The 24,993-nt window shown below is 41.7% G+C and overlaps 1 protein-coding gene across 7 annotated transcripts in view; it reads left to right on the top strand.

Annotated features, from left to right (window-relative positions):
• LOC109916163 (nuclear factor 1 B-type) overlaps window positions 1-24,993 on the top strand; it is a 404,400-nt gene that overhangs the window by 313,203 nt on the left and 66,204 nt on the right. For all 7 annotated transcript variants that reach the window (XM_048595246.1, XM_048595245.1, XM_048595247.1 and 4 more), the window contains exons 7-8: window positions 15,975-16,103; window positions 18,756-18,943. In XM_048595246.1, the coding sequence (XP_048451203.1) occupies window positions 15,975-16,103; window positions 18,756-18,943 (317 nt within the window). The remainder of the gene's footprint in view (window positions 1-15,974; window positions 16,104-18,755; window positions 18,944-24,993) is intronic.

The raw sequence follows: 24,993 nt of genomic DNA, 5'->3' as shown, positions 1-24,993 counted from the left end.
AAGCATTTACACCATGGCTTTCGAGGCAGTCACCAGAGTTGGAGACAGAGAGGTCCAGGAAAGAGAGGGAGGTATCGGAGATATTCCAGGTGAATTTGAGGCTGTGGTGAAAAGTGTTAGTAAAGTTGATAAAGTAGGAGCATGAGGCAGCGCCGATACAGTCATTGATGTAGGGGAGGAAGAGGCAGGGAATAGGGCCAGAGTAGCAGCAGAAGAGGGACTGTTCCCCATATCCTACGAAGAGGCAGGCATAGCTTGGGCCCATGCGTGTTCCCATGGCCACTCCCTTAGTCTGTAGGAAGTGGGAGGAGAGTGTGTAATTTTTTCCAGGCAAAAGATATTGAGGACAGACAAAGAAACAAGTAATTCCCCTGACAGCCTTTGAAGCTGCAGCTTTTCTCTGTTGTTAGTAGCCTGACTTTCTCTGAAGCACTATATAGTAAAATCTTTCAAAAATTGACTGGCATAGTTAAGGAATATTATGACCCCAAGCCTCCGCTAACTCTGAGATGCTATCACTTTTATTCAGCAATTCAAGAAACAGGGGAATCTGTATCAAGATTTTTGACCAGGTTAAGACAACTGGCAGAAGTCTGTGAATTTGGGTTAACCCTTAATGAAATGCTGAGAGTCTATCTGGAATGTAAATTAATTATGTAACTGTGCAAAAAACAGCTGCTAGCTGAAGCCCAAATGGACCTCAAATAGGTGCCATAACTGGCCTTATCACTGGAAAATGCGGCATGTGGAGCATAATGGGCTGCAAGGTATTCTGATGAAAGTGGACACCCTCACCAGTCTGACTGAACTTGGGGAGCACCACTTGAGTACAGGCAATTGTGTAGCCTCACTCAGGAACTCTAGATCAGACCTCAGCAAAACCCCAAAAGAAAGTTAAGCCACAGGCAAACAGTTAAAATTTTCTTCAGGAACTGGCTGGCAATCCGTTGTAGTTGTTGCTGGTATATGGACTCAAGACACCAAAGGAGCCCTACTAGACCCAAACTGAGTAAGATAACTCATAAGCTGGTATCCAGGAGAGTTCACACCCGAGAAAGTCCACCTATGTCTGGCTTGCAGCAGTTAAATTGCTTAGTAACAACAAAATCATAACCAATCAGGATAAACGTCTGGTTAAATGGTCAACTGGCTCTAATCGAGGTCGATATCAGCATAGCCATATCAGCGATCTCAGAACCAGTTTTTAATAAAATTTGCTCTGGACTCCAGCCCTTAACTTTGAGCAAGACTTCAGTTAGGGAACCGTTACAGATTAAGGGTACAACTTTGGTTCTGGTCTCTTAGGTTCGGTTACCAGCGGTTGTAGAAAAAGGCTCAGGTCCAAGCTTAATAGTGTTAAATTGGTTACAAGCGATTCACCTAGATTGGTTCAACATTTTTCAATTAGAAAATGGCTGCCTGAGTGAAGCCCTAATTAAATACCCGGAAGCCTTTCAGAAAGGTTTACAGGTTATCAGAAGAGCTAAGGCCACTTTACATGTTGACCAGGAAGCAATTCTGTGTCATTGCAAGCAAAAGTAGAGGCAGAAATCAGAAGGCTAGAAAGTGAAGAAATCATGAAACCAGTCTAATTCGTGAAGTGGGTAGCATCGGTTGTACCGAAATTGAAGGCTGATGGGTCAATTTACCTTTGTGGGGATTTTGGTAATCCATTTCTCATTGCTGGATAAATGCCCAATCCCTCAGATTTATATGTATAGCTGACAGGGGAGCTGTCATTCATGAAGCAGGACATGAGTCACAGTTGGTTGCAATTAGGTTAGGACCAGGATTCCCAAAAGTGTACTACAATTAGTAGCCGTAATGGCTTGTAAATATATACAAGACTGCCATTTTGGGGTATCATCACCCTGTTCAATTCTTCAATGGGCAATGGAGAACATTTTGCAAGGTCTACCTCAGGTTGCCATTTACCTAGTTGTCCTGATAACGGAAAATTAATAAAGAGCACATAGAGAATTTGGATGTTGTTCTGAGGCATTTTTCCAAGGCAGGAATATACCTGAGAAGAGAAAAATACACGTTCCAGACTACCCGCCGAAGTGACCTACTTGGGCGATACAAAACCAGCTTACACCTGTAGGAAGATAAAGTGAGGGTGATTAAAAGTGCCCCAGCTTCCACTTCTGTCCAGGAGCTTAGTTAATTTCTTGGGCTAGTAAATTATTATGGAATGTTTATACATAACCTGGCATCCATCCTGGCACCTTTGCGTCACCTCCTGCAGAAGGGTCAGCCTTGGAAGTGATCTCATAGAGGAGCCCTAGCTTTCAATGAAGTAAAGCTAATCTCTAGGTGTTGGCACACTATGATCCTAAGAAAGATCTCATATTGACCTGCAATGCCTCCCTGTATGGCTTTGAGGTGGTATTAGCTCATAAGTGGCCCAATGGAACACCTAATAGCTTATGCATCCAGGAATTTATGACCTTATGCAGGTTTATAAAATCATAACAGACATAGATAAGGTGAGTAACAAGGGTTGGAGGAGTTCAAAGCTAGGGGGCATATTTTTAAGGTGAGAGGAGAAAGAATTAAAAGGTACCTGAGGAGCAACTTTTTCACACAGATGACATGTTCATATATGGAATAAACTGCCCGAGGAAGTGATAGATGCAGGTACAGTTACAACATTTAAAAGACATTTGGAGAGGTATGTGGATAGGAAATGTTTCAAGGGATATGGGCCGAACACAGGTAAGTAGGACTAGTTTCATTTGGGAAACTTGGTCGGTCTGGACAAGTTAGGGCAGCACGGTGGCTCAGTGATTAGCATTGCTGCCTCACAGTGCCAGGGGCCTAGATTCGATTCCCCCTTGGGCAACTGTCTGTGTGAAGTTTGCATGGTCCCCCTCTGTCTGCAGGGTTTTCTCCAGGTGCTCCAGTTTCCTCCCACAGTCCAAAGATGTGCAGGTTGGGTGGATTGCTCATGCTAAATTGCCTGTAGCGCTCAGGGATGTGTAGGTTAGGTGGGTTATAGGGGGATAGGTCTGGGTGGGATGCTCTGAGGGTCGATGTGGACTTGTTGGGCCGAAGGGCCTGTTTCCACATTGTAGGGATTCTATGAAAACAAGAAATGCTGGAAATCACAGCAGGTCAGGCAGCATCCATGGAGAGTCAGTAAGTTAAAGTTTTGAGTCTAGATGACTCTTCATCAGAGCTGGAGAAACCAAATGCAGACTGGATGACCGCTTTGCAGAACCCCTCCAGTCTGTGCGCAAGCATGACCCCTACCTTCCTGTGGCCGGTCATTTTAACACAGCATCCTGCTTGCATGCCCACTGGTCTGGCCTTGGCATGCTGCAATGCTCCAGTGAATCACAACGCAAACTGGAAGAACAGCATCTCGTCCTCAGACTAGGTACTTACAACCTTCTGGACTTAATATTGAGTTCAATGCCTTCAGATTGTAAACCCATTCCCACTCCTTTCCTCTCCTTTTAGCTTTACTTGTTACATTCTCTGTGACGAGAGCCTCTCTCCCCTCCCCTAACTCCAGTGGGAGTGTTGTGTTCTTTCCAATCTGGCAGTTAGACACACCGCTGTTTTGCCATTCTCTCATTTCGATCACTTAATCTATTTTACCAGCATCCTTTCTCCCCCAGCGCTCCAGCCATCCACCATTGCATTAATGCTGTCCCCTCCAGATTTCACATCAGCTGTGATGAAGTCATCTAGACTCGAAATGTTATCTTGCTCTCACTCCATGGATGCTGCCTGACCTGCTATGATTTCCACCTTTTTTTAATTTAAATGCAATTATATACAGCCTTGGTGAGATCACACATAGAACTTTATGTGCAATAATAGAACATAGAACATAGAACAGGACAGCACAGTACAGGCCCTTCGGCCCACGATGTTGTGCCGAACTTTTACCCTAAACCTAAGGTCTATCTAACCTCCAACGCTACCTTATACTATCATCCATATGCCTATCTAATAGCTGCTTAAATGCCCCTAATGAGGCCGACTCCACTACCCTCTCCAGCAATGCATTCCACACCCCTACCACTCTCTGAGTAAAGAGCCTACCTCTGACGTCTCCCCTATATCTACCTCCTTTCACTTTAAAACTATGTCCCCTCGTAAAAGCTACCTCCACCCTAGGAAAAAGTCTCTGGCTGTCTACTCTATCTATATCTCTGATCATTTTGTACACCTCTATCAAGTCACCTCTCATCCTTCGTCATTCTAAAGAGAAAAGCCCTCAAGCTTTCCTCATAAGACCTTCCCTCCATTCCAGGCAACATCCTGGTAAATCTCCTCTGCACCTTTTCTAACACTTCCACATCTTTCCTGTAATGAGGCGACCAGAACTGGACACAATACTCCAGATGTGGCCGAACCAGGCTTTTGTATAGCTGGAGCATAACTTCACGGCTCTTGAACTCAATCCCTCTATAAATGAAAGCTAACACACCATACACCTTCTTAACAACTCTATCCACCTGGGTGGCAGCTCTCAGGGAACTGTGAACATGAACCCCAAGATCCCTCTGCTCCTCCACACTGCCAAGAATCTTTCCGTTAACCCTGTATTCTGCTTTCAAGTTTGTCCTTCCCAAATGAATCACCTCACACTTTTCAGGGTTAAACTCCATCTGCCACTTCTCAGCCCAGCTCTGCATTCTATCAATGTCCCTTTGTAACCTAGAACAGCCCTCCGCCCTGTCCACAACGTGACCCACCTTCGTATCATCTGCAAACTTGCTAATCCACCCTTCCACTCCTTCATCCAAATCATTTACAAAAATCACAATTAGAAGAGGACCCAGGACAGATCCTTGTGGTACACCACTCGTAACTGAGCACCATGTTGAATATTTTCAGTCCACTACCACCCTTTGTCTTGTAAGGGTCAGCCAATTCTGAATCCAATCTGCCACATTTCCCCCATCCCATGCCTCCTTACCTTCTGCATGAACCTACCATGGGGAACCTTATCAAACACCTTACTTAAATCCATGTATACCACATCCACTGCTCCACCTTCATCCACGTGTTTGGTCACCTCTTCAAAGAATTCAATAAGGTTTGTGAGGTATGATCTACCCCTCACAAATTCATGCTGACTATCACGAATCAAACTGTGCCTTTCCAAGTGATCATAAATCCTGTCTCTCAGAGCCCACCACTGACATAAGACTAACTAGCCTGTAATTTCCAGGGTTATCCCTGTTTCCTTTTTTGAACAAGGGAATGACATTTGCCTCTTTCCAATCTTCCCGCACTATACCCATGGACAGTGAGGACGAAAAGATCATCACCAAAGGCTCTGCGATCTCGTCCCTTGCTTCCCATAGAATCCTTGGATAAATCCCATCAGGCCCAGGGGAGTTATCTATCTTCAACTTGCTCAGAATTCCTAGCACATCTTCTTTACTAACGTCAACCTCCTCTAGCCTACCTGCCTGTTTCACAACATCCTCCTCTACAACTAGGTCCCCATAAGACCATACGCAATAGGAACAGGAATAGGCCATTTAGCCCCTCGAGACTGTTCCACTATTCAATACGATCATGGCTCACGTAGACTTTCCTACCTTTTCAAAGTGACCTTTGATTCCCCTACTGATCAAGAATCTATCTAATTCAACCTTAAATATGCACAAGGACGCTGTCCCCACAGCTGTCTGTGGCAAAGAGTTCCAAAGACTCTCAAACCTCTGAGAGGTGCAACTCCTCGTTATCTCAGTCTTAAATTTGCATCCTTTTCTTCTAAGACTATGTTGTCTGGTTCTAGAATCTCCCATGAAGGGAAACAGCCTTTCAGCATTTACCCTTTCAATTCCCTTAAGAATCCTATATGTTTCAATGAGGTTACCTCTCATTCTTCTAAACTCCAATTTAGCCTTTGCTGATAAAACTATCCCTCAATGCCAGGGATCATCCTAGTGATCCTTCTCTGAGCTACCTCCAATGAAATATTTCCTTAAATAAGGGAACCAAAACTGCTCACAGTATTTCAAATGTGGTGTCACCATTGCCTTGTTTGGTTGTAGAAAGAATTCCCTACTCTTATACTCTAACCCCCTTAAAATAAGGGTCAACACCTGCTGCACTGTGCTAGCTTTCTGTGTTTTGCACACAAATATGCCAAATCCTTTTGTGTTGCAGCTTCCTGCAGATTTTTCTCCATTTAAATAATACTCTGTTCTTTGCTTCTCTCTTCCAAAATGAACAACTTCACATTTTCCCACATTATGCTGTCCACACCTATGGGAAAATGATTTGCCATGGAGGGAGTGCAACAGACAATCACCAGATTAATCCCTGAAATCTGGGGAATTGTCCTATGAGGATAGATTGAGGAGACTGAGTCTATATTCCCTGCTGATCTCATTGAATGATGGAGCGGACTCAAAGGGCTGAATGGCCTCCTGCAGATTTTTTTCGTGTTCATACGTATCAACTGCTGAACAGAAAAAATAACATAATGAAGTGCACTAAGGGCCAAGTGTTTGTCTTTGGACAGACCATACGTTGATAATGCAAATTCAAAATGAATTATCCAAGATAGTTACCAATAAACCAAACTGAACGTAAAGAGAAATTAATAATTCAGAAGTTGGCTAGTGTAGAACTCTACCACAGGAAGTGGTTGAGACAAATACTTTAGATGCTTCTGTAAGGAATTTTGAGGAGTAAAGGAAAAGTGGGAATAGAAAGATATGTGGAATGGCTGAGTTGAGGCAGATTGAATGGGAGGAATTTTGTGTTGAACAATAAATATCAGCCAACACCAGTTAAGTGAAGTGGTCAGCTTCTGTGCTGTATATTTTATCAAATTCAATGTAAAACATTGAACATATTCCTGTGCAGGCTCATTGTGGCACAGGCTGAATGGGTACTTTCACCTAGAAATTTCATCTTCCATTGCTAATGGATAAACAATTTTTAAAAAATAACTAAGGTGATCAGTGATGTTTTCATAAAGTATATACAGAAATTAATATTTAATGCCCTCCCCTGTGGAGATTCTTCTGACCTTAGGGTTAAATTAAATCAGGCGGGTGTATGATGAGCGGCCAAATTCCTATCTCCACCAAGGTTAAACTTTCTTGGCCCTTCATAATCAAGACCCTCAATTGGACAATTCATGCTGACTTAAGGGTTTCAATCTGCCACTGCTGATGCTGGGGGACATGACAAGCAAACTTAGGTGTGGTTGTTTGTGGGCACCCAGGTGGGGTGATTTGGGGATGAGGGTGTGTGTTCAATCATTCAGAGATACCCAAAAGGCCAACTTGCAGGCCTGGCATCAAGTGTGAAATTCCCCTTCTCCCATCCTCCACCCTGCAAAACACTGATTGCCATTACTCACCAGTGGCTGGGGTCCAGTAATAATACAAAGATTGTGTTTGAGTAGCAGACACTGCCTTTCCTTGGCAACCTCATCCTGGCGACCTGTGCACCACTATCTCTACCCTGACTACTTGATGCTGAGGAAAGACCTGTCAAGTTAAGGGCCTGAGTCACAGTTTATTCACTGGGTCTTCCCTAAAAGTGTTCATTGAATTATAGAATCCCTACAGTGTGGAAACAGGCCCTTTGGCCTAACAAACCCACACCAACCCTTGGAACATCCCACCCAGACCCATATAACCCTATAACCCTATAACCCACCTAATATACACATCCTAGAACACTATGGCCAATCCAAATCTTTGGACTGTGGGAGGAAACAAGAGCACCTGGAGAAAACCCATGCAGACATGGGGAGGATGTGCAAACTCCACACAGACAGTTGCCCAAGACTGGAATTGAACCCAGGCCCCTAGTGCTGTGAGGCAGCAGTGCTAACCACTGAGCCACCATGCTGCCCCCAACACAATTGCTGCAGAGATTTCACCAGTTGTCCATCTGCAGACAAACTCCCATCATCTCCATTAAATGACACCCAAAATATATAAGACTATAAGATGAAAAGGGGAGGCAATGGCCTAGTGGTATTATTGCTGGACGGTTAATCCAGAGACCTGGAAAACATTTTGGGGACCTAGGTTTGAATCCCACCATGGCAGATGGTGGAATTTGAATTCATTAAAATATCTGAAATTAAGAATCTAATGATGATCACAAATCCATGGTCAATTGGCAGAAAAAACCCACCTGGTTCACTAATGCCCTTTAGGGAAGGAAACTGCCATCCTTACCTCATCTGGCCTACGTGTGACTCCAGACCCACAGCAATGTGGTTGACTCTGAACTGCCCTCTGGGCAATTAGGGATGGACAGTAAATGCTGCCTAGCCAGCGACGCCCTCATCCTGTGAATGAATAAAGAGGGGAAAAAATAAATTTAAGGTAGATTAATGATTAATGAGAGGGCAGTTCCCTTATGGGCAATAGATGAACATTTTAAAAAAAAAAAGAGGGCAGCACAGTGGCTCAGTGGTTAGCACTGCTGCCTCACAGCACCAGGGTCCTGGGTTCGATTCCACCCTCAGCAACTGTCTATGTGGAGTTTGCACATTCTCCCCATGTCTGTGTGGGTTTCCTCCAGGTGCTCTGGTTTCCGCCCACAGTCCAGAGATGTGCAGGTTAGGTGGATTGGCCATGCTAAATTGCCCATAGTTTTCAGGGATGAGTGGATTAGGAGGGTTATAGGGAGAAGGGCCTGGGTGGGATGCTATGAGGGTCAGTGTGGACTTGTTGGGCTGAAGGGCCTGTTTCCACACTCTAGGGATTCTATGATCCTTTGTAGGAGAAGAAGTAAGCCATTCACCCCATCAAATTTGCTCTGTCATTCAATGAGATCATGGCTGATATGATAATTAACACCACTTTCCTGTTGATTCCCTTACTGATTGAAAATCTGTATACCTCAGCCTTAAACAAGCTTAATACCCCAGCTTTGCAAGTCACCTGTGGTAAAGAATTCCACAGATTCACTACCCCCTGAGAGAAGAAATTCCTCCTCACCTCAGCCTTAAACATGTGACCCCCTTATTCTGAGATTATGTTGCACTTACTGTTAGAATAATGAATAAATCAGTGACTTAAAGGTGTTGCATTTACATTCATAAATAATTTCCTGTATATCATCAGGTAGTTTTGACTTTTGCAAAAATGATCAGATGAAGTTTGAAAGTTCAAGCTTACTTTGTTTTGGTGTTCTCATACAAAGTAACAAATTAATGGTTATTTTAAAAAATCTTGATAATAAGTCAGGTCAAGTGTTGACATTCTTTCAGGTTGATCTGTCCCGTAAGTCATAGAGATCTACAGTACAGAAGAAAGGCATTTTGGTCCATCGCATCTACCCAAGTCAAAATCAACCACCTAACTATTCTAATCCAATTTCCAGCACTAGCTGCATAGCCTTGGCATTGCAAGTGAATATCTAAATACTTCTTAGATCTTACGAGGGTTTCTACATCTACCACCCTTACAGTTCCAGATTCTTGGGTGAAGAAGTTTCTCCCCACATCTCGTCTACACCTCATAGAATCCCCACAGCATGGAAGCTGGCCATTTGGCCCATTGACTCCACCTGCCAAAGGGCATCCCACCCAGACCCAACTCCCTGCCCTATCCCTGTGACCTTACATTGCCCACGGCTAATCCAACTAGCCTGCACACCCCTGCACATTACAAGCAATTTAGCTTGTTAAGTGATTCAGCAGTAAGTCAGTCAATAAGATGACAACCTCAACTCAGAAGTGAATTCTCCAGGAGCAGACCATGCATGACTGCCTTTGCTTTAGTACTTTGTTCCTAGATTAATATTCTCAGAAAATTAGTGCAACCCATGGCTCAGTAATAGCACCTTTATTCTGAGTCAGATGAGACGTAAGAGCCACGCCTGTTCCAGAGATAAGCACTTAGTTCCTGCTGACATTCACTGCGGTACTGAGGGAATGCTACATTGATGAAGGTGCAGTCCTTCCAATGAGCTGTTAAAAGTAAGTTCCTAACTGTTATGTCCCGAGTCCACATAAGAGTCTGTGGAACTTTCTTTTTTATTTAAACTATTTTTCTAATCAACCTGTTCAGAGATGTTATTACACACCTCTGGAGCAGGTGGAACTTTAGCGTAGGTCACTTGGACCAGGAGTAGAAACACTACCACTTAATCACAAGACAGTCCAAATCAAACAAAAACAGAGAGTTTTAGGTATTTTTAGTCAACTTGGAGCAGGTTGGACTTGAATCCAGGCCTCCTAGCTCGGGGATAGGGACACAACCACTGCACCACAACAGCCCTATTTAAAAAGGAGCAAATGGGTTCTCCAGGTATGCTGATCAATATTTATTCCCTACTTAAGACCACTGAAATAGACTATTATGTCATTGCCGTTGGTGAGAACGTGCGTATTGGCTGCCACCTTACCCGACATTACAACAGTGACATTACACTTCTACTATAAGAAAAACTTGGAATGTAAAGAGCTTTGAGGCATCTTGTGTTCATGAAAAAAATTGCTTGCTGCTGGCAGATTTGGGATTGCTGGTTTTTTTTAACTTTATGACTGTTGTATTTAGTACCAGATACTTTTATGTTTATGACAACACCTCTGGAGCAGGCATGAATAAAAGCAAAATACTGTGGATCGAGAAAATTGTGGACCAGTGTGATGGGGAAATTTTTAGGAGAAGATTCTTAGGGACAGGATATACTTGCATTCGGAGAAGAATGCACTTACAAGGAATACTAAGCATAGATTTATGCAGGGGAGGTCTTGTCTCATAAACTTGATTGAGTTTTTCAGGAAGAGATGATCGCTGAGGGTAGTGCAGTAGATGTTGCCGACATGGACTTTACTAAAGCATTTGACAAGTTCTGCCATGGTAGGCTGGTCTAGAAGACTAGATCACATGAAATCCATGGTGACTTGGCAACTGAATACAAAATTGGTGTGGCCATAGAAAATAGAGGGTAGTCGTGGAAGGGTGTTTTTTCTGACTAAAGGTATATGATCAGCAAGGATCAGAACTGAGACCTCTGTTGTTTGCAATATATATAAATGATTTAGATGAAAATGTTGGTGGTCTGATTAATAAGTTTGCAGATGATGGGAAAATTGGTGGAGTTGTAGATAGTGAGAAAAGATACCAAAGGATGCAGCAGCATGTAGATCAGCACAGAGAAATGGCAGATAGAGTTTTATCTGGACAAGTGTGAGGTAATATGTTTTGAGAGGTCATATGCAAGAAAAATGTACATTGCAAAAGGCCAGACTCTTTGGAGCATTGATATCCAGAGGGATCTTGGGGTGCAAGTCCATAGGTCCCTGAAAGTGGCAACATAAGCAGATAAGGGGGTAAAGAAGATATACAGCATGCTTGCCTTCATCCGTTAGGGCATTGAATATGAAAGTTGGCAAACCATGTTGTAACTGTATAAGAAATTTATTCAGGCCACATTTAGAGTACTATACGCAGTTCACCACACTATAGGAAAGGTGTGGAGGCTTGGAAAAGGGTGCAGAAGAGGTTTACCAGGATGGTGCCTGGATTGAAGTGTATTAGCTACAAAGAGAGGACAAAGAACAAAGAAAATTACAGCACAGGAACAGGCCGTTCGGCCCTCCAAGCGTGGACCGACATGCTGCCCATCACAACTAAAACCCCCTACGCTTCCAGACACCGTATCCCTCTATTCCCATCCTATTCATGTATTTGTCAAGACACCCTTTAAAAGCCACTATCGTATCTGCTTCCACTACCTCCCCCGACAGAAAGTTCCAGGCACCCACTGCCCTCTATGTAAAAAACCTGCCTTGTACATCATCTTTAAACCTTGCCCCTCGCACCTTAAACCTATGCCCCCTAGTAACTGACTCTTCCACCCTGGGAAAGAGCTTCTGACTGTCCACTCTGTCCGCACCCTTCATAATCTTGTAGATCTCTATCAGTCCTCAACCTCTGTCATTCCAGTGAGAACAACCCAAATTTCTCCAACCTCTCTTCATAGCTAATGCCCTCCATACCAGGCAACATCCTGGTAAATCTTTTCTGTGCCCTCGCCAAAGCTACCACATCCTTCTGGTAGTGTGGTGACCAGAATTGAACACAATATTCCAAATGCAGCCTAACTAAGGTTTTATAAAGCTGCAAATTACATGCCAATTTTTAAACTCAGTGCCCCAGCCGATGAAGGCAAGCATGCCATATGCCTTGTTGACTACCTTCTCCACCTGTGTTGCCACTTTCAGTGACCTGTGTACCTGTGCACCCAGATCCCTCTGCCTACCAGTACTCTTAAGGGTTTTGTCATTTACTGTATATTTTCCATCTGGATTAGGCCTTCCAAAATGCATTAACTCACATTGTTCCGGATTAAGCTCCATCGCCATGTCTCTGCCCAGGTCACCTGGGCTATATCCTGCTGTATCCTTTGACAGTCCTCATCGCTATCTGCAATTCCACCAACCTTTGTGTCATCAGCAAATTTACTAATCAAACCAGTTACATTTTCCTCCAAATCATTTATATATATTACAAATAGCAAATGTCCCAACACTAATCCTTGAGGAATGCCACTAGTCACAGCCCTCCATTCAGAAACGCACCCTTCCACTGCTAACCTCTGTCTTCTATGACTGAGCCAGTATTTTTATCCATCTTGTAAGCTCACCTCTGACCCCATGCAACTTTACCTTCTGTTATCAGTCTGCCATGAGGCACCTTGTCAAAGGCCTTATTGAAGTCCATGCAGACCACATCCACTGCCCTACTCTCATCGATTATCTTCGTCACTTCCTCAAAAAACTCAATCAAATTAGTGAGACATGACCTCCCCTTCACAAAACCATATTGCCTCTCCCTTATACACCCACTTATTTCCAAGTAGAAGTAAATCCTGTCTCGGAGAATCCTCTCTAATAATTTCCCTACCGCTGACGTAAGGCTCACCGGCCTATAATTACCTGGATTATCTCTGCCACACTTCTAAAAGAAAAGAACAACATTGGCTATTCTCCAATCCTCTGGGACCTCTTCTGTAGCCAGTGAGGATACAAAGACTTCTCTCAAGGCCCCAGCAATTTCCTCCCTTGCCTCTCTCAGTATTCTGGGGTATATCCCATCAGACCCTGGGGACTTGCCTACCTTAATGTTTTTCAAGACCCCAATACCTCCTCCCTTTTGATCTCAACATGACCCAAACTAGCCACACACCCTTCCCCAGACTCATCATCCACCAAGTCCTTCTCTATGGTGAATACTGATGCAAAGTATTCATTTAATACCTCGCCCATTTCTTTCGACTTTCCTTGTATTCCACCCTTGCTTTGTGTTTTCCCAGCGTTCTAGCCTTGACAAATGCTTCCTTTCCCTTTTTCACTAGGCTCACAATATCTCTTGTTATCCAAGGTTCCCTAAAGTTGCCATACTTATCCTTCATCTTTTCAGGAATGTGTTGGTCCTGAGTTCCTATCAACTTACACTTGAAAGCCTCCCACATACCAGATGTTGATTTGCCTCATTAGCCTACTCCCGATTTAGCACCTTCACCTGACACCGCCACTTATCTTTATCCATCAGTACCTTAAAGCTTACTGAATTATGATCATTGTTAGAGAGGAGGACAACCACAGGGGATTCCTGCACTGTCTGCCTGCCCCTTCTAGTGGTCACCCATCTATCTGCCTGCACCTTGGGTGTCACCCACATCTCTAAAACTACTGCCTATTACACTTTCCGCCACCCTCATGCTCTTAAGTAGATCCAGTTGCCGCTCCAACTATCCATGTGGTCTGTAAGAAGCTGCAGTTGAATGTACTTCCTGCGGATGTAGTTATCCGAGATGCTGGAAGCTGGATATCTCCCCTTCCCTTGCTTCTGCTGGCAAGAGGTTGGATGAAATTGGCTTGTTTTTGCTGCAGTATCAAACGCTGAGGGGTGATCTGATAGAAGTATATAAAATGATGAGCGGCATGGGTAAGGTGGATAGTTGGAGTCTTTTTCCCAGGATTGAGAGGTCAAATAAAAGGGGCATAGGTTTAAGGTGAGAGGGGGAAAGTTTAAAGCAGATGCACGAGGCAAGGTTTTACACAGAGGGTAGTAGGTGCCAGGACTGCACTGCCAGGGGAGGTAATAGAAGCTGAAACGTCAGACACATTTAGACAGACACATGAACAGGCAAAGAATAGAGGGATAGGGACCATGTGCTGGCAGATGAAACTAGTTTAGAATAGGATCATTGGTCAGCACAGACATGGTAGACCGAAGAGCCTGTTATTATGCTGCACTGCTCTATATTCTATGCTGGAAATCTGAAACAAACACAGAAAATACCAGAGAAACTGAATAGGTCTGGTATCTTCTGTGGAGAGAGAAACAGAGTTAACATGTCAAATCCAATGTGACTCTTCTTTCGAAATGAAAGATGTTGGAAAATACATTTTTAATATACTTTTGGCAAAGATTAAGGAGCAGTAAGAGGGCAGATTGTGGAAAAGCCCAATGCAAAATAAAAAGGGGTGTTAATGATGGTGAAAGCGAAAAAGAGATACAGTCATAGAGTTGTACAGCACAGAAATAGACCTTCAGTCCAATTCATCCCTGCTGACCAGATATAATAAACCCAACTAGTTCCTTTTGCCAGCATTTGGCCCATATCCCTCTAACCCTTCCTATTCGTGTACCCATCCAGATGACTTTTAAATGTTCTAATTGTACCGGTCTCCACCACTTCTTCTGGCAGCTTCTTCTGTACATATACCACCCTTTGCATGAAAAAGTTGCCCCTCAGGTCCCTGTTAAATGCTTCCCCTGTCACCTTAAACCTGTATATTCTACTTTTGGACTCCCTTACCCTGGGAAAAAGACCTTATTCACCTTATCCATGCCCCTCATGATTTTATAAACCTCTATAAGTTTATCCCTGAGCCTCTGACACTTCAGGGAAAAAAGTCCCAGCCTGTTCAGCCTCTCCCTCTTGCTTAAAACCTCCAACCCTGTAACATCCTTGTAAATCTTTTCTGCACCCTTTCAAGTTTCACAACATCTTTCCCATTGCAGGAAGACCAGAATCGAATGCAGTAATTTAAAAGTGGCCTAACCAATGTCATGTACAGCTACAACATGTCTAATGAAGACAAGTGTGCCAGACACCTTCTTCACCACCCTATCTACTTGTGACTCCACTTTCAAAGAACTATGCACCTGCATCCCTAGGTTCTTTTGTTTGGCAACACTCCCTAGGGCTGTATCATTAACTGTATAAGTCCTGCCCTGATTTGCCTTACCAAAATGCAACACTTCACATTTATCTAAATTAAACTCCAACTACTACTTCATGGCCAATTGGCCCTTCTGATCAAGGTCCCATTGTATTCTGAGATAACCTTCTTCACTGTCCACTACACCTCCAATTTTGGTGTCATCTGCAAATGTATTAACCATACCTCTGATATTTACTTCCAAATCATTTATATAAATGACAAAAAAACGTGAACCCAACACCAATTCTGTAAAATGTGTGTAAACTAAGATGTGAAAGGGAAAGAACGAGCTCTATCTCTCAGAGCAATGTAAACAAGATACAAACAATATAAGGCTCTGGGGATTAGTTGGAGGAAAGACTTTAAGAAGAATGGAGAACAGGCATAATACAGTCAATTTCTGAAGTTATTGAATTCATGTTTGAGACTTTTGAGGCCGTAAAGTGCCCAAGCAGAAAATGAGATGTTGTTTCTTGAGTTTGCATTGTGATTTGTAGAACCCAGGTCTCCTGGATCAGAGGTGTGCCACTTTGAAGTTTGATAAAGCATATGCCTTTCCAAAAATCTCCAGGTAAAATGTTGTTATCTATTTTTCCTCTATTACTTTTTGTTTGCACTTGAACAGAGATCATTCATAAACAGTACAAGGCTATGGGAATAGTGGATTCTCCAGAGAATAAGGCAGGGTTTACTGAGAAAATGCTTTTTTCATAGGTGGTCCAATAATCCTGTACATAAGTATTTACTAGTTGTCATATTTATGTGTCTGACTTGGTAGAAATGGCATCTCCTACAATGAAGAAACATGAGAAACCAATGTATAGTGGGCCTACATCTCCGCAAGGTTCATCACCAAGACTCAGCACTTTCCCACAACATCATCACCCTGGAATCCCAGGACACAGCGGTAATTCACCTCATATTGTAGCACTGCATATTAAATATAAATATAAACAAATTGGAAAATGCAATTGTTGAGTAGTTCTCTCAGACACGTTTTGATGATGTCGAGCGTTTTTGATCAGTACAGATTTTTGCTTCAACAACAGAAATTACTGGAAGAACTTAGTAGGTCTGGCAACACCTGTGAACAGAAAGCAGAGTTAACCTTTTGATGTAATGACCCATCTTTAGAACTCATACCAGCTAGGAGAAGGTGGTTTATGTGTTGAGGACAGAGTAGGAGGAAGGAGTGAGCGGATAGGTGGCAATGAAGCCTGGAGAGAGAGAATGACAGTCAGGCAAAGGGATGGATAATAGTATGCCAATGAGAGAGAAAAGCTGATAATGGGAAAAATAATTAGGCAGAAATAGGTTAGCTGTACTGAACAGGGCTGTGCACAGCTATACTGTGCTGTCATGACAGGGCCTGGAATGTGTGGAGGTTAGCAAAGCACATAGAGCAGGTGTTCAGGTTCTAAAATTTTGAGCACTGAAGGCTGCAAGGTTCCTAAGTGAAAAATGAGATGCTGTGCTTCCAGCTTGGCTTAGCATTGCTGGAGCACTGTAGCAGGCTTGAGACAGAATGTTGGTCAGGGAAAACAGTGTGTTTTGGTAAATGGAAGCTCGGGCTCATTTTTGTGGACAGAATGAAGGTGTTCCGCAAAGCAGTCACCCAGTTTGCACTTTGTCTGCCCAATGTCAAGGAGACCACATTGTGAGCAATGATTACACAACAGTAGATTGAGTGAAGTGCAAGTAAATCAGTGCATCACCTGGAAGGTATGTCTGGAGCCTTGGATAGGTTGGAGATAAACAGGCAGGTGTCACACCTTCTGCAATTGTATGAGAAGGTGCCACAGGTGATGTGGGGAGGAATGGGAGTGGAAGAGATATCATGGAGTAGGTAAGGGTTGGTTAGCTCAATTGGCTGGATGACTGGTTTATAATGCAGAGTGACACTAACACCTTGGGTTCAAACCCTACACTAGCTGAGGTCACCACAAAGATCCCTCCCTCTCAATGTTTCCACTCATCTGAGGTGTGGTGACCCTCAGGTTAAATTCACCACCAGTTGTCTTTCTCTGTCTGTTTCAACATGAGACAGCAGCTCTAGGACTATTATGATTTTACTTTGGGAGGCTATGGCCTAGTTAATCCTGGACTGTTAATCCAGAGGTCCAGGTACCGTTCTGGGGACCAGGATTCATATCCTGCCTCAGCAGATGTTGGAATTTGAATTCAATAAAATTCTGGAATTTAGAGACTAATAATGAGCATGAATCTGTTGTTGATTATCAGAAAACCCCATTTTGCTTACTAATGGGCAGCATAGTCACTCAGTGGTTAGCACTGCTGCCTCACAGTGATCTGGGTTCAATTCTACCCTTGGGCAACTGTCTGTGTGGAGTTTGCCCATTCTCCCCGTGTCTGCGTGGGTTTCCTCCAGGTGCTCTGGTTTCCTCCCACAGTCCAAAGATGTGCAGGCTAGGTGGATTGGCCATGCTAAATTGCCCGTAGTGTTCAGGGATATGTACATTAGGTGGAGTGTAGGGCGATGGGTATGGGTGGGATGCTCTGAGGGTCGATGTGGACTTGTTGGGCTGAAGAGCCTGTTTCCACACTGTAGGGATTTTATGATCCAATGCCCTTGAGGGAAGAAAACTACCATCCTTACCTGATCTGGTCTACTTGTGACTCCAGATCCACAGCAATGTGATTGACTCTTAATTGCCTCTGGGCAGTTAGGGATAGACAGTTAACACTGGCCTAGATAGTGACGCCCTCATCCTGTCAATGAATAAAAAAAATATCCAGGACGTCCCAGAGAGAACTGCCTCAGCAAAATACTGACAAGAGAAGGGAGGGTAATATGTGTCTGGTAGTGGCATCCTGTTGGAGATGGTGGAAATGGCAGCTTCTAATCCTAGAACCAGATTTTTGCTTAATCTGTTTGGGAAGTTTCACTTCATCAACGATTATGCCATCTGATATCTATGACTAGTGCAGATCATGGACAGTCCAGTGGCGCAATTCACTCAGGACTGGCAGTGGTCAGTATTCAGAGCTTGGCTGTCTTGGGACTTTTCTTTATTAGAATATCTAATATCAATAATTATTTTTAGTAAAAGTGTGTAGTATTATTGTTTCCAAATAAAAATCTTGCCTTAAGGGCACAACTCTATCAGTCTTGTGTATTTAATCCATGATGATTTGTTTATTTTTCCCCAAAATAGTTTTAAATTATCCTCACCAGAGAAGTTCTGTGAAATAAAAGTTACTTTAATCAATCTGTTCAGACATCCTACGACAAAACTTTGGGGCAGGTAAGGCTTGACCAAGATCTTCCTGCCCAGAGATCGATCACCACTGCAAGTGATTGTAAATTAGTAAAGGAGAGTGATTGGATGCCTAGACTTCGTTTGGTTAAAATAATTATTGTGTTAATCAGTTTATACTCTTTTTGGTCAATATTCTGCTGGGTTATGTAGAGAAGATAATGTTTGCTTACAGCAGTTATATGAACTGAAAATATGAGCAGTCTAGCTGTTGAGACCAATATTATCACAAAATTTCAAAGGATAGAAAACTATTAATTCTTTGTCTTTTCAATTTCTAGTCATCTCAACAAGAAGCCCACCTCCTCCTTCACCTCTACATTTTTCAGCATCCTCCATTCTTCCTCCTGCTCCCAGTAGTTACTTCTCACACCCAACAATCAGATACCCACCACATCTCACCCCTCAGGATTCAGCAAAGAACTTTGTACAACTCGGCTGTGGCCCATCCAATCCACAAACAAGCCAGGTTAGTCACTTGCTGCTGAATTGTGAACATTTTATGGTTTGAATTTATTAAGGAAAAACAGCTACTTTTACAAGAATTGTGTTGAAAGCCCAAGTTACTGAATTGTATTTGTTTCTTGATAACGATTAGATCTTAAAAATAGAAATTAACTATAAAGCAGAAAGTTACACACTAAGAAGGCACTTCCTGTTCTTCATCCCTTTACCATTTCTAAGTGCATGAAATTTGTTGTTCATCTGAGGGACTTTTGAAGTGGGTCAGAAGAGAGATATTCTCCTAAGTAGGTAGGCTTTAGAAACAGTTGACCAATCAATGCATGCGACTGCTGACTTCAGCATTGGCTGTACTAGCATGGCTGCATTATTTCATGAAATCGGCAGCAGAAATCACATGTCAAACTGCAACAACTGCTCTGAGGAGTACAGAGATCCTTAAATCTTTTGGCTAATGTCAATGTGAGCTCTGGCATTTATGTGTGTTAAAATGACAAAGGCACACCTGGTCATTCAGCACCCTGTGTTCTGATATTTCATTCGGTTTTACCTTATATTAATTGTAATTGCCTATATCCTTCTATGCTTTTGCAACAACATCAACAATAGCCATTTATATCACACTTTTAATGTAATAACATTTTAAGGTGCTTCTTGTCAGGAAACTGGTCTGAATATGATTTCAAGTCTTTTGATGTTAAGGTCCCAATCTCCATCAACAAACCCCTCCTCAGTCTCATTCCAACTTTATTCAACAATTTTAATCCTTGGTTCGCAGTCCACACTTTACACATGTCACATTTGGAGCCATTCTACGCTGAATCACTGCTCCTCCACACCTCCCTTCACAGTACCAGTGCTGCTCCAAATCTCACCAAACTTGATTACTACACATCCGCTCCAGACCACACTGGATCACTGCTCCACCACATCTCACTGTGCTGGGCCAGTGCTCATTTATGCCTCACCAAATTGGATCCTTTCTCCTCCATACCTCACTACACTGTGTAAAGTTTTATCTTCATGAATCAACACTGGATCTCTGCTCCTCCATACCTCACCCCAATGGATCACTGCACTTCCACATCACGCCAGTTCTGTCTCATGGTCCTCCACATCGAATCTCCAATCCTCCACACCACACTACAACACAATGGATCATGGCTCATTCTCACTGATTCCATTGGATTACTCCACCCACTTGCTGGTTTGCATAGGATCACTGATTTTCTTCATTGTCCACAGTTTTCCTTTGTGTTCCCCATTCATCATCCTTCCTATTGTGGTTTCTGTTCCTATCCAATCACCTTCCTCTTCCCTTTTGCCAAGTTCTCTCTTTTATCCATTATCCAAATTCATTATTTAAGTCATAATACTCATAAGCCATAATTGTTCAACCCATCTTGCAAGTCTGCTTTACCTTTTCCATCGCCCACTTCTCCTTTACAATACCATTTAAATGCCCATTGATAATGCCTTCAGCCTTTCAGTGCTTGAACACCTGGCCCAGACAGCAATGCCCACATCCAGTAAACAAATTTAAAAGTAAAAGTTGTCATTTCTGGATTTTATAACATTAATTCATTTCAAGTTAATTGAGTCGTAGTCATAGTCATACAGCAGGGAAACAGTTCCTTCAGTCCAAAGAATTTTGCTGTTTATTTTGTTGCTAACAAGGTTGCCAAAATCTAAGCTTATTTGACAAGAGTTTATAGGTGCCCATCTCTAACTCCTAATCCAAGAAGATTTCTTTCTTTAAAAATAACACTTCTTTTTACATTACTGTATTGGACAAGACTATTTCTCACTGTTATGATGCTTGCATCATGTAACATGAAAATTTCTGACTCTGTCCACTGTAATGAAATATTCAAATACCAGGAAATACAGGGGAAGTTGGGAATAAGGAGAGGGGTGCTGTGTTTTTTTTCACGCAAAGGGTGAAAAACTTATAATAAGGAAGAGCATAAAAATAGATATGTGAATTCTGGCAAGAGTGAGATAAGGTGGGAAGTTGTATAAGTAGAGGTGTTCCGTGATAAGGAATAGACTTTGTTTCAATCTAATAGCCTCTTCCTGTTTGGATGTTTCTTGTGTTCTTTGTGAAAAAAAAATCTGCTTTTGTGTGAATCAGTTATTATAATGTTATTCCACATATGGATATTTTATAATGTACACACAGCTTGTAACAGTTGTTATAGCAGTACATTCTAGCCGGATGATTTCTTCTTTAAAAGCTAAACTTTGCTTCTTACACCAGGGAACTAGATAAAAGGTTCAGTCTAACCAGTCAGAATACCTTAAAGCACTGGCCATTACCAGTGAGGTAAGAGTTAAATAGTTTGTTAAATCAATTCCATATTAGTTTATAATATGTAATTAGACCAAATGACAGGAGGAAATTATGAAGGATGAGTTAAATATTTCCAATTGTTCAATGGCAGTTTGCCATTGAATACTCTGCTAATCTAACCATTATTTATTTACTACAAAGTTTTATTATGATATTTCATAATTAAATCTAGATTAAGTCACTCTGTACAAAGGGGGGCCTTATAAAAGTCAGTCATTGTTGCCACTGCAACAGACTGGGTAGAATTACATTTTTGAAGGAAAGAAAAGAAAACAGATGAAAGTCACAGACTAGGTTTCATTTCATAACCCTTGCATTCCAACTGATAAAACAAGAAAAGCGAGATGGTTGATCATCAAGTTTTATTGATGAATAGATCTTACTTTATAGGAACTTGTAATAATTCCAAGGCAGTGGAAAATGGTATTTGAGTGAAATGGGGAAAAAACTTAAATAGCTACTTAAATTTCAATGTACAATCCACAACGATAGATATACTCTAAAGAGCATATGCAACTTAATGAAAAGAATAATTTGGAGATCATTCCATTTGGAAAGATGGCACATGATTTCTGCAACCCCATGCCTGACTTCCAAGGGTTAAGGGCAGGCATAAGTCAATCGTCTTGAATCTGTCTTGCAAGGGCTGCTGAAGTCCATTACCAATGCTTGCGCATTGTTTTGACTCTTTATTATGACCATGCTTGCTTAAACAATAGCTAGAAAAACTAATTATATCTCTATTTTAATTTTGCTCTATATGGATTCATAGAATTGTAAGCTGATTCTGCCAATGTGGTCTCCCAGTTTGTTGTAGTCACTTTGTATTTTTTATTATGCATACATTTATCTAATTCTCTTCCCTGAGGCCTTCTGAATTGTATTTAATACATTTCCAGCAAGGCATTTCATGTCTTTACAACCGTCTGTACAAATAGCAACTTTTAACTTCTTAACTTAGTTTGCTGATTATGTTGATTTTATGCTTTCAGAATTACTGACTCACTAAACAATGGAAGCAGTTTCTTGTATTATTTGTTTTATCAAAATACTTAAATTTTGTTTCCCTTAGAGTGTCAGAGGCTGTGGGGTGACCTGATAGAAGCATATAAAATTACGAAGGACATGGATATGGTGGATAGTCGGTGTCTTTTTCCCAGGGTGGAATTGTCAAATACTAGGGGCATTGGCTTATGTTGAGAGGGGAGAAGTTTAAAGGTGATATGCCAGGCAAGGTTTTTTACAGAGATAGTAGTAGATGCCTGGAATGTGCGGCCAGGGCAGGTGGAAGAATCAGATATGATAGCAAAATTTAAGAGGCATTTAGACAGATACGTTAACAAGCAGGGAATAAAGGGATGCAGGTAAGTAGATTGGATTAGTATAGAATAGCCTCATGGTTGGTACAGACATAGTGAGCTGAAAGGCCTGTTCCTGTGCTGCACTATGTTCTAATTTATGAACACCACAAATCTTCTTTATTCATTCATTTCCTAGTTGTTATGATCACTGCTGATGGCACAACCAGACAAATCAGACCCCAGAATGAACTTTGGCTTGGTAGTTCATGTTTTTTCTTGTATAGCCAGTTAATGTGGTAGTTAGTTACTGAAATATGTTGACATGAGGCTGCCAATTTTCTTTAACAACAGAATAAATGTTCATTACCCAAAGATGAATAAACAAAACAAACAAACCAAGCTATCTAATTACTAAAGATGTAGAAAGGTCTCAAAACACGCAACCAAAAAATGTTTCAATTTATTTCCTGACGCTAGCCATTACAGAGACTCAAGTCCAGAGAAATCACATCCCTTTCTGAACCCATGAAGTTTCAATTTAACTAGTATCAGTTTCTTTTGCTGTGGACTTTTGAGACAATTCAATGAATCTTTTCCAATACCAACATGAAGTTTTTACAAATCTAAGAGCCTAAATTTTGTCAGTTCTAAGAATCTGGAGATTATTAACCTAACTCTCCTAATTTGGAAGTTTTGCAAACTAAATCCTTCTGCTGAGGTGGCATGTTCCCTGAACTACCCTGAAATACTTATGAGAGAGAACCTCAACCTGCTTTTGAATTTAACTCCGATGTGTTAAATCATAGAATTTTACAGTATCAAAGGAGACCATTTGACCTATCATGTCTATACCAGCTCCCAAAAGGGCTACACAGCTGGTCCCATTCTCTAGCCCTATCTCTGTACCGCTCTACATTAATCAATTTCAGACACTTTTGCAGCTCTCTTTTGAAACCTTCTATGGAATTCGCCTCCTGGACAGTACATTCCAAATTCTAAAAACTCTCTGGTTAAAGAGTTTCCTCCTCATCTCGCTCCCAGCTTTCTTGCTGACAATCTTGAAATTGTGACCCCTGGTTACTGTCATACCAGTTAGTGGAAACAGGATATCCTTCTTTATCATGTGAAAATTGTTCCTAATTTAGAACACCACATTCGGGTTACCTCTTAATCTTCACTGCTTCAATGACAATAAGCCCAATTTCTCTAATCTTTCCTTGTATCAAAAATCCCTCATTCCTAGTGGCATTCAGTAAATCTGCTTTGATATATAAACCTAAGGATCCAATAAGCCTTCATAACAACTGTTTCAACTAGCCTGGCCACCTTTAAAGAATTTTGCATGTGAACCTCTGCTCCTGCACTTCTCTTAAAGTTGTACTATTGAGCCTGTTTTGTCTCCCCATGTTTCTTCTATCAAAATGCATTATCTCACATTTCCCTGCGTTGGAATTTATCTGCCAGGAAACTTGCCAGTTTCCTTCTGAAGTTGCTTAGCACCATTCTCATAATTCGCTATTGCCCCGACATTGGTATCATCTGCAAATCTAGAGATTTTGCCCTCTTGTAAACCCGGTTCTAGATATTTCTGAACTGAAGCAAAGCTAATAGCCATAAATGTTCACCCTGCCTGCCATAAATCCCACAGTATAAATACCTTTCAATTAACAACAGAGGGGTGTATAGTCAACTACTTTCTGGTAAATACTGCAATTAGTACTGTATTCTGGGAAGACTGATCTTGTTCTTCTTAAGAAGTAATCATAACCCAATCTGCCTGTAATTCTAAATTCTAAAAATGATAATATATATCCATTACTCAGCTTTCATCACATAGCAAATTTTGTATTACAGACTTATCCATTATGTTTTGTATTATATTTTTAATCATAAAATCATAGAATAGATTACAGGCCATTTGATCTTTCATGCCTGGGCCAGCTCTCACCAAGAATAATTTAGCTAGTTGCACATCCTTTTCTGGTGCAAATTGTCTTCATTCACATGTTTATCTGATTCCTTTTGAAGACCACATTTCAGACTACCACAACCACAATTTCAGGCAATGTATTTCCTGCTCGTTATGTAAAAAGGAGTTTTTCTTTAGGTCACCTTTAGGTTTGAAGCTGGTTTTCTGAAAATGCAAGTGATTTGGCCTGAAGAAAGATCCATACAATATAAATCACAGATCAATATCTCAACTGACATTCAGCATCAAAACTAACCCTAATCTAAAATTCAAAGTTGGGAATGGCAGAAAAATTTTAAGATTATCATAGAGCTCTGAAATGAGGCAATTCCTTATAATGGATCAGCAAATTTCGAGGCCCCAGTGTTGCTATCATAAGACAGGGACTTACAATTTAATTCAGGGAATATATGTTAGCTTTTTCTGTGTAACCC

This window comes from Rhincodon typus, chromosome 3 (assembly GCF_021869965.1).
Source record: "Rhincodon typus isolate 14 chromosome 3, sRhiTyp1.1, whole genome shotgun sequence".
Lineage (NCBI taxonomy): Eukaryota > Metazoa > Chordata > Chondrichthyes > Orectolobiformes > Rhincodontidae > Rhincodon > Rhincodon typus.
This window is presented reverse-complemented; position numbering and strand designations above follow the sequence as displayed.